At 37.8% G+C, this 20482-nt stretch overlaps 1 protein-coding gene across 3 annotated transcripts in view; it reads right to left on the reverse strand.

Moving 5' to 3' along the window:
• SDCCAG8 (SHH signaling and ciliogenesis regulator SDCCAG8) overlaps nt 1-20482 on the reverse strand; it is a 203529-nt gene that overhangs the window by 63073 nt on the left and 119974 nt on the right. For 2 of the 3 annotated variants that reach the window (XM_045537208.1, XM_045537211.1), the window contains exons 14-16: nt 19104-19231; nt 16884-16992; nt 6860-6991 (exon numbers count right to left, since the gene is read on the reverse strand). In XM_045537208.1, the coding sequence (XP_045393164.1) occupies nt 6860-6991; nt 16884-16992; nt 19104-19231 (369 nt within the window). Of the gene's footprint in view, nt 1-6859; nt 6992-16883; nt 16993-19103; nt 19232-20482 lie in introns of those variants that run through there. The other variant, XM_045537210.1, reaches the window with a different exon arrangement.

The raw sequence follows: 20482 nt of genomic DNA on the forward strand, positions 1-20482 counted from the left end.
CTCTTGGGTCCTCAATTCTTTGCTGCTGCTGTTGAGCTCACTGGCTCCACGGTGGCCTTGTTGGTTCTGCCACCTGAGGCTCATTGCACATACTTCAAGTCTTAGGCTCTTCCTGCCACTTGGAGTTCAATGACACGCCAAACACTGGAATGTAGGCTTTGGCTTCTGAAGCAGGTACTGAAACAACTGGTTAATGTAATCTGGAATGCAGGGGAATTACCTTCCATGGAGAAAATTTGGGACCCATGAGATGAGAGGAAGCTGGGCAGATAAATTCCTTCTCCTTTTCTCCCTCCAGTGAGCTATTTAGAGGCACAACTGCTTGTACAGCCTGTCCAGAAACATCTGTGTGGCTGTGTTACTGCAGCTTAGCAGGAAACAGCAGCCAGTATGGTAACTAACACAGTATCTCACATTCTTCCAGGCCTCACTTTCCTTCCCCTCACTCTGGCTACCCTGGGACAGCAGCCAAAATAAACATTAGTGCTTAATCCTTGCTGAGGTTCTAAAACAATGGGGATGAAGGATTGGCAAAATCTTCTCTGAAATCACCCAGTTGGTTAATTAACATATCTTAAAACAGATACAGAAAGATACAAACCAGAGAAATAAGTTATAGGAATGGAAGTAGAATGAAAATGCAAGCAAAATGGCTGGTGAAAAAGTCAGTAAACCAAGGGATTGAAACAAACCACAAAGTTAGAAGTTGGGATGTGATAAGTCGAAAGCTATCAGGGACCCAGTCTGGCTCGCCAAGGATGAGAAAAGCATCATGGTATTAGAAAGGCTAACGTCACAGACATGTCTCTTCCCTGCCTGAAACCCTTCAAAGGCTCCCTTCATGTCATAAATCCTAAGAATTCTTACATGATTCAAGAGAAAGACTCTTTCAGTTCTAATTTCTGAGAGTTCCAGCTCCTATTAGGATATACACACACACACACACACACACACACACACACACCACTCCCACCCTAATAATGGAAAAAAGCCAGATAATCTCCAAAATCATAATTTTTCTTGAGCCAGAGAGCTAAGGTTGCAAGGCAACCTGGTAAACCAAATTTCAAAAGTTGTTGTTCCTCTCTGAACAGAGACAGAACACTTCGGCAGAGCAAGGAAAGGAGAAAGGGCCACTATAAAAGTAGATAAGAGGAAAGTAGCCAAAATTTTAATGGATTCTTAGAGTGTGTGCCAGTCTAGAATCCCTGGGAGCTGCAGACAAGAGGATAAGACAAATCTGCACTCATTCCTAAGCACCTTTCCGTGGGCTTCCTTCCACTGGATGCTCACAAGAAAGATCACACAGGGTAAGAAACCTGAGAGTAGATCCTCTACCCCGAGGTGGGGCACGGCACAAAACCCTGCACACTTACTAGACTATTTTTTCACATGAAGTAAAAGCCTCAAGCTTCTGGAGGAGGAACAAGAAACCTTGCCAGGGAAAGGCTCACTGCCTTTGGGGGAAGGTGAGAAGCAAAGCTGTCTTCCTCCAGGAGATGGGTGGAAACCTCTTGCCCCCAGTTGTAGGAAAAGGTAAACCTTTACTGAGGGAAGGGTAGAAGCAAAATCAAAATCCATCAGAGGTGTGACGGTAAATGTTTAAACATCAGCTCTCCAGGGAAAAAGAAGTCCTGATTCACAGTGTCTCCACTTTCTGTGATGTACATACTTCTTCCATGGCCAGTTTTAAACTACCAACGTGATGTCAAACAGCTCAACATTTCTAAACATTTAATAATCAGCTCCAGCACACCATGGCATCTGATGTGAAGGAAGCAGCAGGAAATCCCACCCGCAACCCCATCATAAGCCATAATGAGAATCAAATGGAAATGCTAGAAATAAAAAAAAAAACACACACACAACATCAGAAATAAAAAAACTCGTTTAATAAGTCTATCAGCAGAAGGTACCTAGCAGATGGGGGAAATAGTAAATTTGAAGATTGGCCAATAGAAATTATTCAACATGAAATACAAAGAAGAGAAAAAAAGGTGGGGTAGGGACAGGGAAAAGACTAGAACAGATACGACTAAGAGCTGTAGGTCAACACCATGTGGTCTAACCGATGCATAACTGGAGTTCCAGAAGGAGAACAGAATGAAAGAGAATAGGGAAGATCAAACTCCTGCTTGTCTATCTCCCTTTTTATTTTAAAGCCATAGCATCAGTTCTTGAAGGGATAATGTTCCCCTTGATCTCCAGACCTTCAAACATGTATTTCTTTTTTTCCTATTAAGACTTCTTCTAATTCTTTTCATGGTTTGATTAGGTACTATTTCTCTAAAGAATTGTACCCTGTACCTCCAAACCTGGGTAAGGTGCTGGTGTGATATATACCCAGAGCATCCCGGGTTTACTCGTAACATAGTATATTATGCCTATATGATTACTATGGACCTCGCCAACTGAATAAAAGCTTCTTAAGGGTAGATAGTATGGCTTTTTCCTTTTGTTCCCAGTGCTTAAAACATGTTAATAAATATAGGGATATATTAATAGGCTAGAAGATGCAAAATAGAGCACAAGCCAGGCAATCTAGTTTAGGTTTTCACATTTAATATTCAACGTTTAAAATTATAGAGAGTCTAAGGCAAAGCAACAAACATGATTACAGAAATGAAAAATAAACCTTATTTCATTTAAAAGTGCTAAGTTAAATTTTAAATTTTAAGGGTTGAGATAATGAGAATCTAGCTAAATATAAACCAAAGAGAGAAATTTAGCTTTAAAGAGTGAATTGACTGAAAGAGGTTTACACTGAATAGATGGAAGAAATTTTTCAGGGATTTTCAGCACAGAAATATACTTTTTCTCTTCTAATATAAGAACAGAAATTGACCTGCTTTGTCTTTTTAGCAAAAGATCTTTCTACAGATAGATAATTCAATGCGCATAGCCTCTTGTGGTTCTTTGTACAATTCTAACATATGTTTAGCAATTATTATTAATTGACTATTTTTATTATCCAGACTTAATTGTAGAAAAAAAATAATAAACATTATAACAATATTAAAATTGGCTGGTTATAGATGATTTTTTAGAATGTTTGCCTACAAATAGGTATTAGTTATTTCCTAGTAACTTACAAAGTTTTTTCTTTTTAATTTTTAAATATCATAATATTTTCCTTCTCAGGAATGGAAGTTAAACAGTTAGCCATTTTATTTGTTTGTTTCTAAAGAAAAACCTTAATGGATAAAGTTAGAATTGGGAATTAAAAAAGAGTGCTCCTTCCACATAAGTATAGTCAATTGATCTTTGATAAAGAGCAAAGGTAAGGCAATAGAGCTAAGATAGTCTTTTTGACACATGGTGCTAGAACAACTGGACATCTATGTGCAAAAAAATGAACCTAGACACAGACCCTACACCCTTCACAAAAATTAACTCAAAATGGATAGTAGACCTAAATGTAAAACATAAAACTATGAAACTCATAGAAGATAACATAGGAGAAAGCCTAGATGACCACGGGTAAGGCAATAACTTTGTAGATGCAACACCAAAGGCATGAGCCATAAAAAAAATAATTGATAAACTGGATTCCATTAAAATTAAAAATTTCTGTTCTGCAAAAGTTAATGTAAAGAGAATGAGAAGAAAAGCCACAGACTGGGAGAAAATATTTGCAAAGGACACATCTGATAAAGGACTGTTACCCATTATACAAAAAAAAAAAAAAAAAGAAACTCTTAAAACTCAACAGTAAGAAAACAAAACTTGATTAAAAGATGGGCAAAGACCTTAACAGATACCTCACCAAAGAAATATATGCTGTTAAGTCAGCATTGAAAAAAAAAAAAGAAAGGATGTTCCACATCATATGTCATTAGGGAAATGCAAATTAAAACACCTACTAGAATAGCCAAAATGCACAACACCGACAACACCAAAAGTTGACAAGGATGTGGAGCAACAGCAACTCTCATTCAGTGCTGGCAGGAATGCAAAATGGAACAGCGACTTTGGAAGACAGTTTGGTGGTTTCTTACAAAACTAAACATGCTCTTAACATATGATCCAGCAATCATGCTCTTTGGAAAGAACATGAAAAAGTTGAAAACTTACATACACAATAAAACTTGCACATAGATGTTTAGCAGCTTTATTCAAAATTACCAAAACTTGGAAACAACCAAAATGTCCTTCAGTAGGTCAACAGAGAAATAAACTGTGGCACATCCAGACAATAGGATATTATTATTCAGCGCTAAAAAGAAATGAGCCTACCAAGCCACGAAAAGACATGGAGGAACCATAAATGCCTATTACTAAGTGAAAGAACTGAGTCTGAGAAGGCTACCTGCTGTATGATTCTAACTATACGGCAGTTTCAAAAAGGCAAAACTATGAAGACAGTAAAAAGATCAGCAGTTGTCAGGGGTTTGGGTAAGGGGGGGATGAACAGGCCAAGAACAGAGAAATTTTAGGGCAGTGAAAATGCTCTGTGTGATACTATAATGATTGATATATGTCATCATACATTTATCCACACCCATAGAATGTACAAAATCAAGATTGAACTATATGTAACCTGATGTAAACTATATACGTTGGGTGATTATGATGTACTAATGCAGGTTTATCAATTGTAACAATTGCACCACGCTGGTGGGGGATGTTGATAATGGGGGAGGCCATGCATGGGGAGCAGATATGGGGTACATGAGAAATCTCTGTGCCTTCCTCTCAATTTTGCTGTGGACCTAAAACTTCCTTAAAAAAAAATAAAGTCTTCAAAAAAAAAAAAAGTGTTCTTCATTTCTAACTATGCCAAAAATACAATTTTTTCAAAACAACTCGGTAAATATATCCCTCTTGAAACTTTATTTGTGGCTCATAGTGAAAACTTTCCGCCACACACACACACACACACACACACACTCATGCACTCACAAACACTTAGAACATCATAGGCGTCTCCCAAGTTATGGTCCAAACTGCTGTTCCATAGATCAGTTGGTGACAGTTCAAAAAGCATCTTCCCTTAGACACAGCATTATGTAAACACGGCATTTTGGTTCACAGACTAACTCACAAGGGTCGATCGAACCCATAACGCAATTAAACAAGCATCTAGAATGTAAGCCTCTGAAGTTCCCGCTGCACCCCCAGAATCTAGACCAGAGCCAGCAGAAACACGCTGAATGGAGGATATTGAATGAACAGCAGTGTGAAACATTTGTTGAGCACTAACTCTGTGCCAGGCACTGTTTTAAAGACTTCTTCTGGATTATTTTAGGCAATTTTCACAACTCTACAAGGTAGCATTTTGCAGATGAAGAAAGTGAGGAAGTGAGGAAGATGAAGTTTAAGATTAAGGAATCTTACTCTGTCCTCAGACTGGAGTGCAGTAGCATGATCATAGCTCACTGCAACCTCCAACTCCCAGGCTCAAGCAAGCCTCCTGACTCAGCCTCCTGAGAAGCTAAGACTACAAGCACACTCCACCACACCCAGCTAATTTTTAATGTTTTTTTAGAGACAGGGTCTCACTACGTTGCCCAGGCTGGTCTTGAACTCCTGGCCTCAAGCACTCCTCCCACCGCAGCCTCCCAAAGTGCTAGTATGACAGGCATGAGTCACTGCACCTGGGTAGGATGCTATTTTTAATGAAATCTCATCACATCACTCCTCTGTTTTTAAAAAAACCTTTTGATATCTTCCCATTAATAACAGGGTAAAATAAAAGGTCCATAATAAAAACTTAAAGACCCTGAGCCTTTAGGTCCGGCTCTTGCCTTCCTCTCCAACCTCACATGCCACTCTTTCCCTTGTCTTCGTGGTAAACACACAGTTCTTCTCTCCCTCAAAACTACCATGCTTTTCTACCTCAAGAGCATCAACTATACAGTTTTCCTTTCTCTAGAACAGAAGTCGGCGAACTTTTTTAGGAGAGGGCCAGCCACTAGATAGAGGCCACAGTCTCTGACCCAGCTGCTCCGGGTCAGACTCTGGCACTGTGGCACGAAAGCAGCCGCAGACGATATGTAAACAAATGAGCGAGACTACGTTCCTGGGTCATAAAAAAATGGGCTGTGGACTGGGGCACAGTCTGCCAACTCCAGCTCTAGACGGCTAATAATCCCTAACCCCGTCGCTCACAGATTCAAGTGCCATGTTCTCACTGAAGCTTTTCCTGATCACGATAAATCCCCTCATTCAATGTACTTATACCACAAGGTGTATGTCTCTTTCCTAGAACTGATCAGTACTGTACAGCTGAACAGTGTGGGGGTTAGGGCACAAAACTTAACTGCTAACAGATTACTGTTAACTAGAAGCCTGACTGATAACATAAACACTTGATTAACATGTTTTGTATGTTTTATGTATCATGTACTATATTCTTACAATAAAGTAAGCTAGAGAAAAAAATGTTTTTGAGACAATCATAAGGAAGAAAAAATACATTTGTAGCATTATACTGTTATTTATCAATGCTTGTGACTCTAGCAATAGTATTCTGTGCAATCTCTGATAGGTATTTAATTTCTTTAGGCCTACTACATGTTTTATCCTAAAAAAGGCACAAAAAGTCTAATCTCTACAAAATAAATTGTGAAGTTCCTCCACATTACAATACAACCAATTTATAACTTAAAGGAGGATGGTTTTCTTCCGATGTTCTCGATTAAATCAAATTCTCTGTCCTTAGAGAATAGCAAAAAGGGGGTGTGCTGTCCTTTTGTATATAATAATAACAACGACCTAAAAGTATTAGGTTGTGAGCATGTCCCTGGAGTTGCACAATGATCACGAATTCTTTTTATTTCACAGCAATTCCCCTTCTGTTGATTAACCAAACACATTCAATATATAGCGTATCAGGTGATCACTAAATCTCTATTACCTTTGCTTCATTGTCTCATGTACTCGCCCGTGCTGGACACACTGTTGCTCCAATTCATCGTTTCTTCTCTGTAACTTTTCCAGCTTGTCATATGTATACCTTTTTTCTTGACTGAGCTGAGCTATTTCAGATCTAGAGAGGTGAAAACACAGAAATAATAGACGTTACAGGTTCTTATTATTAGAGTATATTTTTACTGTATAACCATAACCTTATCTTAAGCTCCATACTTAAATGTAACAGTAGAACAAAAATTATTTTATTATGTAAAAGAAAATATTACAGAAATTGCAAAATACCTAGAGACAGATATGCACTGTAGAGACTCAAGTGTTAAATAAACGAATAACAACTTGCTCTAATAGAAATAGCTTTTCTAAGGAACAAGACAAAAATGGTAATGATCAAATCTCTTTTTTAAAACACTATCATTCATTTGACAAATAGTTACTGAGCATTCATTATAGGCCAGTCACCATGTTTTAAAGAAACAACCCCAGACCTACCCTCTGTAGCAGAGAATTTCTTTCAATTAACAAAGCCAATTTAATGGCACATGGTTAAAATCAAACAGCTCTGTGATAGTTAATTTTATATGTCAACTTGGCTGGGCCACAGTGCCCAGATATTTGGCCAAACATTATTCTGGATGTTTCTGTGAAGGTGTTTTTTAGATGAGATTAACATTAAGTCGGTGGACTCTGAGTAAAGCAGATTGCCCCTTGTGTGGGTGGGCCTCGTCTAATCAGTTGAAGGCTTTAATAGAACAAAGACTGACCTCCCTGAGCAAGAAGGATTTCTGCCTCCAGACTGCCTTTGAATTTAAACTGCAACTCTTCCCTGGTTATCCAGCCCGACTACCCTGAAGATTTTGGACTTACCAAGCCTCCACAATCGCAGTAGCTGATTCCTTAAAATAAATCTCTGTGTCTATCTCTGTCTATCCAGACCCATATAGGTCAATAGGTCGACACATAGATATCCTGTTGGTTCTGTTTCTCTGAAGAACCCTTAATAATTACACAAGTTCTAAAACTCATAATAATCTAAAGCAGCAGTCTCCTGTCCCCTGACCCCCAATCCAGCTAAACAGTGACAAACACTTTCAATTTTTATAAGGCCATTTCTTCTGGTATTTACCTCCATATTTTTAAATAAGTTCATCCACTATACCTTGTTCCATCAATTAAGAAATTTCTACTGACTCATTATGGTAGATGAAGATTAAACTCTTCTATATGCCTCATTCCCCTTCTTTCTTCTCTAGCTTGTCAATATAATTACCAGTATTGCAGTTTGGGGTTCAGTTACTATTTGCTTTATAATGGCTACTTAAATATTGGTCCTTGATTACCCAAGCAGTATATTATGATTACATTTGCACTTGTGTACATTCATTTCCTCCAAACTAGTGGGCTTTAGCATAGGACGATTGGGTGGCAAGCCATCCTTTCTGATGGGAGATCCTCAAATATCAGTCTCTGTTAACATTTTGTCTATCGAGATTCTGGTGCTCTGGAGAAGGATCTTTCAGCTTCCTGCTGTTGTGTGCAATGCTGACTGTCAGCAACCCAGAAGCCGGGTGGAAACAGGAGGCGAGGATCTTATCTTTCAGACTGCAGCCTTTCTCTTAATCCCTCCGTTCTAACTTCAATTCCCTGGCAGTTACCGGGCTGCAAAGGGCAGAGTAGGAATCTTCAATTTTTCTTCCAAGTTTTTCTGGAATTCTGAGAACAGATCAGCTTTGCTTCACATATCCACACCCCAGTCTGGACGCTTAAGATGAACTGTTCTCCACTCTGCTAAGTCAGGTACCATTTCCCCAACCTTCTTTCTGTCTTCAAATATTTCACTTGGGATCACAGATAGCTCCTTTGGTGATGGCTGATGTCTCTCAGGAAATACGCTGGCTTTAGGGTCTTAGATGATAAGCTCAAGTCTCAAAATTTGAAGATCAGAAACATGTCTATCCAAGAAAAGTTGTTTCCCTGTCCTTGTTTCAATTAAACTCTAAACTCTTGCCCACCGCCCCCATCTCCTCATGCCCTACTGCCCCATCAGTTACGACTGAAAGCTTAGAATTCTTGCAGATCATAATATGAGTAGCTTCCAGGTCAATGATTGGTTTCTTTCCTGAAGTTTAACGAAGACTCTAGCTGTAAAATTAATTCCCTCCAAAGAAAGGTTTCTTCCATTAGGCAAGATAGACTTTTCTTCCTGGTTAGGAAAGGATTTGGATTTGCTAAGGGATCTCTTACCTTCCAAATCATTCCTCCCAAGAACCACGCTGCTCATATGTTTGGAGCAATCTCTTTAGTTCACCTGATTCCTCATTTTGTTTTTGTTTTGGTTCAAGTATCATCTCAAAGGAAGCTTGCCTTGATTAATACCTTGGAGTTCTCAATATGGCAGCATATTTACACAACTACCTCTAGCCTTTATGCATATATTAGCTTGTAATTTATTCATTTGAATAGTGCTCTATTCCTTTATACATGAGAGCGTGAATTATCTCATTTTCAAGCTCAGATCAAGTGCTCAATCTACATTTGCTCCTCCAAATAAGAATTTACCTATATTTGAAATAGTCCAAAACCATTTGGTAATACCTTATGTTTCTTCTTTCAAAATTACATATAATATAAAAGAAATTAGAGGTGGTTATAATAAATTTTTAATTTAGTACTCCTTCCGAGATGAGTGTCTCCTATCATACCATGCACTAAAATAAATTCCAAAAAAAGAAAAAAATATCCTTAAACCATGTTAGAAAAAAATGCAGGAGAACATTTATCTATTCTCAGGAACTCAAGCAAAAGGAACTTTTCAAAAGAAACAATCTCAAAGGAAAAAGATTTTTAAAAAATTTCTATACTTACAAATCATGTTTGGAAAAAATTATACATTCAGGTGAAAATATTCATTACAGCATCATTTCTAGAAATACCTTTGCTCTGCAACCCAGTATCTGGAAATTTAACCCAGAAATCTATCAACAGGAGATTGGTTACGTTACTTATTCGATGGACTATCAAAATATTATTCTGAAAACGTGGCTATTTATTAATGTTCTTTATTGACCTAAAACTATGACATATTGATAAGAAAACACTAAAAATCAGCGTGCATGTGATTCCATTTCACAGTTAAAAAATATTTTGACATGTATACCAAATATTAATATCGATTATTTCTGAGTGGTAGGATGAGTGTTTTTTCTTTTCTTTATTCATCCTTTCCCACACTCTATAAATGTTTTAAATGGACATATATAGTATTTTTTTAAAAAAGAAAATCATTTTGATTTTGAAAAAATTCATAATAGGCCAGGCGCGGTTGCTCACACCTGTAATTCTAGCACTCTGGGAGGCCGAGGCAGGAGGATCGCTCGAGGTCAGGAGTTCAAGAACAGCCTGATCAAGAGCGAGATCCCATCTCTACTAAAAATAGAAAGAAATGATTTAGACAGCTAAAAAATATATATATATAGAAAAAATTAGCTGGGCATGGTGGTACATGCCTGTAGTCCCAGCTACTCGGGAGGCTGAGGCAGTAGGATTGCTTGAGCCCAGGAGTTTGAGGTTGCTGTGAGCTAGGCTGATGCCATGGCATTCACTCTAGTCCGGGCAACAGAGCGAGACTCTGTCTTCAAAAAAAAAATTCATAATAAAACAAAATGGAGAAGTCAATGGTGGGGGAGATTTGGGGAGGGGACAGGGAATATACAGGAACTCTCAGTACTTTCTAATAAGTTTTGCTGTGAATCTAAAAGTATTCTAACGGTAAAGTTTAATAATTAAAAAAATGTACAGAACTAGGAAAACATTATAAAAAATAGGATTGATAAAGATTAAAAGCATCATTAAATAAAGCACTAACTACACTTTCCATCAACATTCCCATTAAGAAAAGTACAAGGAATATGAAAAATATCCACAGAAGAAACAGAAATGGTCAATAAACATTTATAAAATATTCAGTTTCACTATTATTCAAAGAAATGCATAACGAAACCAGATACTACTATCAAATGTTTCTTGCATGCCCACTCTATAACAAATAGTGGAATCCGTCCTCTACATTAATGATCTCAATCCTGCAAGGTATCTGTGTTTGTTTCTTTTTCTCTGTGAGATAAATATGAAGTTTAATGATTTTCCTAAGATCACCCAAATGGTGAGTGGTCAAGCCCAGATACTAATACTATTGTGTCCAATTCTTAAGGGGTAGTTCCACCCACTGTGCAATATTGCCTCCCCCTTTTGTTCTTTTATTTCCCACTTCTTTTTAATGTTATATACTGATACGGGGGTATATGTATACATATTGAGCAGAATTTAGTATAGTACTTAAGTGAAGTAAAACACATTAAAAGGATTCATAGTGTTTGGACCAGCAACCCCCTTTTATCGATCTCTTCTAAGGGAATCATTAAAAATTCAGATTTATGTACACAGTTATTGTCATATTATTATTCATAATGGTTAAAAATTGGAAACATCTTAAATGTCTAATGAATGATTATGCACATAAAGGATTCAATTAAAATTTTATTTCCAGAGTATTTACTAATGTAGAAAAATGTTCATTAGATGAGATGATATTAAGTGGAAAAGCAGATACAAAACTGTATGTATGCTACAATCTCAGTCACAATATAAATGGATGCATACATACATATGGAAAAATGATTGAAATATGTAAAAGGTAACAATAGGTATCTCTGGATGATAATGTCTCAGAAAAGTTTTTTCCTTAATTCTTCTTTGTATTTTTCAAATTCCGTACATTGAGGATCTGTTACATAATTACAAAAATGTTAATGTTATTTGTGAAGTACATGCTACTACCAAGTGTGTTATTATACCAATCTTTGTTTTCTGCTTTGCATATTTTTGGTTTTTTCTTTATTTGTAATGGTAGTTTGCTGCCAACTTCCATTGTTCAATAAAAATTGGGCACATGTGCACGCACATCATCGTTTTTCTGTCTGGAGCTCACAATATATTCATAGAACCAGTAGTTTGCAAAGCTCAAAGAGTAAACTTACAAGTTTCTATATTAGTTTAGAGATACATTTGTGGCATGTTTATCCTAGTGTCATATAAAAGGATAATTGACTCTAATCCATCTTCATAGAAAATTTGGGTAATTTCTGGCTTTACAAAAGCACCAACTTTCCCCTGCATTTTTATATACCAGTTATATTGTGTAATTGCATTTACATGAAATGGAAGATATTTTACTACTATAATTCAGATTAAAATGATTGCTTTTTAAGGGAAAACATGACACTTTAATTTTTTTATTCTTTTAGATTCTAGTTTGACTTTTTATAACTATTAGCAGAGGCCAATATCAGTCTCCTCTTATAGAATATAATGTTTGTAGTATCCCAACCTAACATCATCTAAACATGCAAGAGGAAAAAAAAAATAGTTCAACCGGGTGTGTGTTCTTCACTTCAATTAAACTCACACAGTTGGATACCTACTGTTGCCAAAGCAGTAATATAATTTATACATTATAGTCCACACAGTAAAACTACACTAAAAGTCATTTAACAATATTTATAACACCATAAAATACAGTGTTAAAATATATGAACTGCAATATGTACCAAAATTATAAAATTTGTTTCTCATCATCAGTGATTAAAACCAGGATCATTGCTCCAGCCTCCATACTCACAACCCTGGTGACAGATTAGAATTCAAATCTTAATGATCAATTTACAATTAACAAGATAGAAGTGAAACAAATTAAACCAACCATTATATATAACGAGACCCCACAGACTCCCATTGTTCCTCTTAATTACAAAACGCAAATCACAAATACACAATGGGCAGTGGTAGACATCAATCCACAAGCCTAGCAACCCAGAAAGGGACAATGACAGAAGAGACAGAAGAGAAGCAAAACCACATAGACCAGGGTTCTGTGCTCTGTCCTGTTCTTTTCAAAGTGCAAGTGGTGAGAGGCTAAAACCCAGCACATAGGAGATCCGCACCCTGTGCTGGCCTGAGACCCTCTCCCAGCCAGGGCCCACCTGTCCCCGCGCCTCCCAGGCCAGGTGTCAGAGAACACTGCAGACTGCGCTGCAAGGTTTCACTGCTGATTCATCTAAGCCTCTGGGGAGATCGAGCACTTCCTTTACTTTGATAAAGAGAAGTCACAGTTGTTCCAACGATATTTAAATATCTCCATTTACCTCCCTCAGAAACAACCCCATGACTGTAATAAGCTCTCAGAGTACTGGGGAATGCAGAAGGAAGGGGAGCGAAAGTTGATGTGAGCTTCGACTGAAATCAGCCAGAATGTCTGCCTGGTGCCAATTAAAAGCAAAATGGAATTAATTCTCCCGCCTGATGGTCAGAAACAAGCTATGTGAAATGCACGGAAGCGGCAGTTCATTTTTAGGTTTCAAATGGGACGTGCCATTCACAAAGCCTGGGGTTACAGACGCCACTGCGTGCAGTGTGGGCTACACACAGTGCTCGTCTCTGTGGAGGTTTCCAGAGAGCAGAAGCAGTCGTCGTCACTGCCATGGCGCGACTCACGGTCTACTTGGGGAGAAAACACACACGACAGACACATACACACAGAGGTACCATTTCAAAACAGTTTCACAGAGCAGCCTCGCAGGAGGCTGGGGCAGGGAGGAAGAGGATACGGGCACAGCGCGCCCAGATTGTCAGCTTTCCTCGTGATTCTCCTCGGGCTCTCGTCAAACAACTAGATCTGTGAGTGAAAAAGCTTTTTTTAAACGGTAGGCATCCATTTGTTTAGTTTGGCATTTTAAATAACATAAAACTCTTTGAGAAATATTGCTAGGAAAGGCAGGAGAGCAAAAAAAAAAAAACAACAAAACGTGTTTTGATTATTGATCAATGCAAAATAAATACACTTACTTTCAGGAAAAAATTTTTACTGTGATACTCTGAGAAAAATCCGCACCAAAATTACCATATGGATTACATAATTGTTTTGGAGACTGAGTTTGCACAATGACAAAACTTCAGAATCTCCAAGACTTCCCTCACCTCCAAGCACAGGGGAAATTATTTATCCCCCAAATTTAGCAGAGGGTGAGCGGAGGCAAACTCCTGGAGAGTTTCTACGGGTTTTACTATGTTTATAATTTTTATTTAAAAAGAAACAGTCTAAGCCCTTTGAGTTTTACAGGTGGTTTCAAAGCAGAAGGTAACATCAAAATGGGATGTTAACTTTGGCATGAATGAATTGTTGAAAATGTCCTAGTAGGAAATCAAGGAGAAATGAGACTGGATCCCATACAAACAAACAACCCTAAAGTCACAATGTGTCCTATCTGGTACTCTCTTGGGAGGCACATAAATGCAGCTTTAAGTAAACTTTAGGAGCTCTTAAAAGTTTTAAAAATAATAAGTAACAATTTACTGAGTGTTTACTACTTGCCAGGCCTCAGTTGTGAATCAAGTTGTCATGTTACGGTAGGTTCCCATTTTCATCCTGCAGACTTGTAAAACTCAGCCAGATCCGCACCGTCCTGATCCTGCTTTGCCCTTAAAAAGGCTTTCACTGGGGCGCAGACTTTACGTGTATCAGAAAATGGCAGTCAGACCTTCCCAGGCAAACACAATAATAGCTTGATGAAGTGAGGCCCACATCACCAGTCAACACCTGAACGCAATGCCGTCAATAACAACAGCAGTACGAGATTTGGGGAGCTAAGGCGATATGCCCAGGGTCACCGTAGCTAAGTGGCGGAAGGAGATTCAAACCCATTTCATTTAGAATTCGGAAGTCTTCCTTAGTGCACACTGTCTGTCTTCACCGAAGGAACAGCCTGGAATCAGAAGTCAGATCAGGATGTGGGGGTAGCACCACACTTGTTTCATTCATTCATCATCCATTCTTTCAATAAATAAGTATTAAGTGCCAGCTCTGTGTCCGAGACAAAGGAACACATTCAGTTTACAAATGAGTGGTCAGGAGCTGGAGGAATCAGAAGCAAGAGGAGCTGGAGAGGTGGTGAATTTCAAGTTCACTAGACAAGTACAGGGTAGGCTGATAGGTCTAGAGGAAGAAAAAGAAGGTCTATGGGCACAGAGTGCTGGTTAACCCGGCCTTGCAGGTTAACGCTCACAGGCCAAGTACACTTTTCCAAGTGAATTTAAAACTTAAATTTTCCTTCCCAAACTTTCCCATCCTGAAAGTTACATATATCACCTATACGTATATCCCATACTGTGGCCTGAATTTTCTTTAGTAGTAGAAATAAAATATTGTAATTATTTGGAACCAAAAGTACCTAGGTTAGAACCCTGGCTCTCCCACTTACCAGTGAGTTAAACAGTTTTGATTTCCTCAGCTGTAAATGAAGATTCTAATTCCTGTCTCAAGTTGTTGTGGGAATTAAATAATATATAGCAAGCACCTTTGTCTCTCTCTCTCTCTCTCTCTCTCTCTCTCCCCCCCCCCTTTTTTTTAGACAGAGTTTCACTCTGTTGCCCAGGCTAGAGTGTGGCGGCATGATCAACTTTTGGCCTCAGGTGATCCTTCTGCCTCAGTCTCCCAAAGTGCTCAGATTACAGGCGGGGGCCACTGTGCCCAGCTCTTTGTCTCTTTCATGTACTTCAATTATCTTGCCACCTTAGACAGCAAGATCATTCATCAGTAATAATCCACAAACCAATCTTAGACCCATAACCCAATAATATAAATTCCAGATTAATATCATTTTCCCTATATTATATAAATCTAGTTGGCTTTTAACAAATTATTTGCTTTTGGATTTATGTGGGGCAAACTGAATATTTCCTGTTAGGAATAGTCATCGTGGACATTCTATACGAGTTTCTTTCGTGACAAAATCATTTGGTTTTCTTGGTCAAATTTCCTGAAAATAATCTGGTATTTTGGCACCCTGAGGTTTTCCTCCACCGAAATAAGTTATTTAATTAGTATATTCTAAGAAGGTGTGCGTATCGGAGGACATCCTGGTTGGTTTTAAGAGCCCCTGTCTTCCTGTGAGCAGAAAGAATTGGACTCATAACCCCTCTGATTCCTCAAAAGATTCAGGGATGAGGATTCCATCAGCTACACAGCTGGTTGATGCGGGAACCCAAGATGGAGCTCAGAGTAATCAGATACGCTCTGATCCTTCCAGAAATCCTTCCCGAATGAAACACCTAAGTCAGTAGTTTGTTTGCTGAGCCATATTTCTTGGTCTGTGTAGATGTCAAGTGACATTTGACATCTAGATAGTTACGTGAATATTGTCTTTTATAGTTTAGTTCAAAGTAATTATGTCCAATGGCATTTATTTATAAAAGAAGAAACTATAATCCAAGTAGGTCAGATAAATTTGTGCAAGATTACGCAGTTACTGTCAGAGCTGAGATGAGGACCCCGGGCTTCTTGCAATTTAGAATATAAAATAATTTATTCATTGAGATAATCTGACTATAAAATGTGCAGGAAAAAAGTCATTAAGATTCCAATAAGTGGATTTATAAAAGATCAGTATTCCTATAAAATAAAGGATGGCTGTTCTATTAAAACCAAACAATTTTAGGAGAAGGAAAGGATTGTTTTGGTTTATTTATCTCAAAGTATCATCTACTTTCATTTTTATATATACAAATTTCATGTATTATCATTTGAGCTAAAGATAGCTTTTATGTGTTCACGGAGAACTGTGATGATAGATTAAAATGTGTTAATAAAATTTTAAAACTATTTATATGCATCCTCATATTATTGTCATTTTGACTTTTGTTTTCTGAAATGTTACAGTTTTCAATTCTAAACATTAAAAAATAATAATACATACACATAGTCATAAACAAACATAAAAGTGTCTGTATGGGCAATTAAGAAAATGTCCATACAGAGAAAATATTTTCAGAGAAAACTTATATCCACAGATACCTAATTTTGATATCAGACCATAAAATAGTATAAATGCCATTTTTAAAGGACAAATTACAGTAATTACACAAACAGTGCTCTAAAAGTATTGTATAACATTACCTACCTGCTTTTTTGAGAGATTTGTTCCAGTTTCTTGGCTAACGTACAGTATTCTTCTTTTAATTTTGTCAAAAATGTATTCTGGGAGTTCAGCAATGAATACTGTTCATTTTCTAGAAATAACAATAAACGCCCACCAATGTAAGATGTTTATAGTTTTAGCTGTGCAGTGCTTCCATACGTAGAGTGGTAAAGTGCTCAGACCACTACACGTTTCCTATAAGCCACTAGGTCACTTTCAATGTCCTAAGTCAAAGAACCTCTCAACTGGCAAAACACTACATCTTGTGAGTCATTTATTTTCATAATCATTATCTACCAGAAACATTTTTGATCATAGCAGCTTGGTGTAATGTTTTAACATTTTAATAAGTTGTCAGATACCTCAAGTGGAGTCATAGATGCTTATATCTTTGTAATATGCAAGATATTCTACTTTTATTTTGACAATTTTACTATAAACAGAGTGTCAAAAATGCTCACAACCAGATAATTCAAAACTGAAATCGAGGAATTCTCTTCCACACTGTAATCCATGCTTTGTTTCATATCTGAGCACATAGTTTACTACCACGCCCCCCAATCCTGCATACACTTCTCTAATTAGGAAGATGAAATGCATGATTTTCCTTAGACTTTTGATTTCACTGTCAACAGCATGAACTTCACTGGATATTTGGTCAAAGAAATTGAAGAGTGTGATGTGTGTGTGTGTGTGCGCAAAATAAAAGGAACTGTTCTTAAGATGGTTTTAACAATTAAGTAATCTGGCGCTCAGATTCTGCCTAAGACTCTCTCATCTGTAGGATCCTGCTAGCGGTGCAGGCAAACGATAATTTATCCTATAACTTCCTCTTTTTGTTAGTGGAAAAGTATCTTCTAAACCTGGTGAATTTTCATTTCTCCTGGCTAAATGCTGTTAGAAGAAAAATCTCTACTGAAAGTGCTGGAGGGAATTATGTGAGTCAATATGGGGATTTGCCTCTTTCTAAGTACATTTTTTTAATGAATTTCGTGTTAGTAATTTTTCACCTATAGGATAAGAAATCATTTTTCACTGTGTCATCGAATACAATGTACATTAAATCATGTGCAAATTACCTCTAAATTTTAACAGGCCCTTTATATCTTTTCAATTTTAGCTAATGATTGGCAAAAAGCAGATAGCATACAAATCAAAATAAATCAACGCACTAAAATGAAGCAACATTTTTCTGGAAGAGACAGGATCAATTAAACTTTTGTTTTAATAGTACAATCAGCGTGGAGTGTGTGGTGTGGAATTATAATGACTGACACTGTCTTGTTTTGACTAACACTGTCTGTGAACACACAACTCAAAAGTGAAAGAAACTACATAATGCTCTGACTGAACAAATCAAACTGCCTATTTTCAAAGTGCATTTTACTTTCAAATTAAAGGTAAAGAGTTACTGGCCAACTCAGTCTGCAGAATAGTGCCAATGTGATGAAAGATGGCAATTTTTAGCCAAGCTGCCAGCTGTGGTCAATGCCTTGTATTAGTGAATTTTAACAGCAGTTGTGAGAACTTGAAGAATGCAAAGGATTAAACATCACTCTAGATTGGGTTGGGGGGGAGGTGGGGAAATCATACAAATGCTAAAAATGTTCGAAGCTGCAAAGATTAAATAAAGGAACATATCAATTTGGAGCCACTGAATTACATCCAGCTGCGACAGTGAATTAAGAACCGATTAATGGTTAAAGCTTTTCTCCAGTTTGGATGCTGAAGCAAACTCATTAGGCTTTTAGAGTAGCTATAATGTGTGTACTGTGGGAACTGTTCAATGCTATTCAGGAGACTCTAACTGTAAGCTCAGAGCATTTCCCGCAGAGCTTCTGATGCTATTTTCTTTATATAACATGTGTGCCTGAAAACCCAGCCAAAAACAAGCCCTTTGTTTTTCTACTTTGTTGTGGTCTCTCTCAGCTTTACGTTTCTTGAACACAGGTAAATAAACTCATAATCCAGATGGTGCAACAGATGTGAGAGCAGCACTCCGAAATCAACAGACAGTGGGCGATACTTTCCATTTTCTCTTTTAAACGCTAACTAATATGTAATTCGGAATCTCCGGTGTAGTTAGCATCTGCTCCCTTCGGCCAGCCAAAGGTTACAGGTGTTCCTGATGTCATTTCACAGTAAGGCGTGGGCCTGGCTTGTGAGTAAGTGCCCAGGCTCTAATCTTTCCCTACCACCTACCAGTTTTGTCATGCTGGGCCTCCATTTGCTGTATCTTCTGTGTCAGCTCCTGCTCTCTTTGCTGGGCCTGAAGGGCTTGGGCCTTTGCTTCGTTGCTGAAGCTCTGCTGAATGCTATCTTTTTCCAGTCTGCAAAACAGAGAGGAGACAGACAGAAATCGAGTCTGCAGAGGCATGGACCCCCGTTATTTCCCCTACAGGCCACAGAGAGCTGATATGTACTAAATTGTTAAGCGTAAGAAGGCGGCAATCTTTCTACAGACACTCCCCACCTTCGGGGCAAAATCCAAAGGACCTTTCATACAATGCTAAATACGTGCCATAAATCCAAACGGACTGAAGTATGCAGCTCTACAAATCAAAAAAATCACGATGGCTAAATCATGGTATTTTGCAACTTTAAAGCACAGACACTTTTTTTTCTATGACACTCTTAATGTTTTGCACTACCAATTAATCTTCCATCTTCTCAATGGTCAATATTTCCTAAAGATACTGGAATTCTCAGAACAGCAAGACATAATTCTTAAATTAAACAATGCTTAAATTCTTAAAAATAAGCTTTGTAGACCGTCTCTGTTTCCCCTCCAAAACTTAAAATGGAATCTCAGATATGACGAAGGAGACTTATCTAGAGGCAAGAAAATTGGTCTGCGGCGTCACATACATTTTTCATTAAATATTTTCACACATCAGGCTGTATAATGTGAATATAAATGTGAATATGAAAATTAATAACTTCCCCCAGCACTTCATAATAAAACCTCTCTTGGGTCACGTTGAAAGAAATTGTAGGATGAGAAACTTCCGTAGTCAAAGACAACATCCTACCCACTGTGACAGGACATTGACCTGTCCGTCCCATTGGGTAGCCAATTACAGTGGCTCCTAAAGAGAGGAACTTCCTAAACAATTAGAACCTGAGGAATGCGAAGGACCCCATTGTTGGCAGCATTATGGATACTGACACTTTGTGTGTGTGCCCTCCCCCCACACATACGTACACACACACACACACACACACACACACACACACACACTCAGTTGGTTCTTCAAACTCTAAATATAGGTGAGTGATATGAGGATTTCCTTCAATTAACTGACTTAGTTATTTCCAACTCCTGATCCCCTTGTGGGCATTTCTCATCCATGCTGCTTTAGTTTACTAATTGAGATACTTACTGCCTAGCCTTTGCCAAACTAAAAATAAACAATTCCATAAAGCTATCACTACTAGTCTATGTACCGCTGTGGAACTTCAATTCACTGGCTTCTAATTATAAAGCAACATAAGGAAAGCCTGTATTAAAATTGGTCAATGCATGTGGTAATGTTGTAGTGTAACATTCCGGAATGAAAATACACCCACACCTCCCTCAA

This window comes from Lemur catta, chromosome 25, assembly GCF_020740605.2.
Source record: "Lemur catta isolate mLemCat1 chromosome 25, mLemCat1.pri, whole genome shotgun sequence".
Lineage (NCBI taxonomy): Eukaryota > Metazoa > Chordata > Mammalia > Primates > Lemuridae > Lemur > Lemur catta.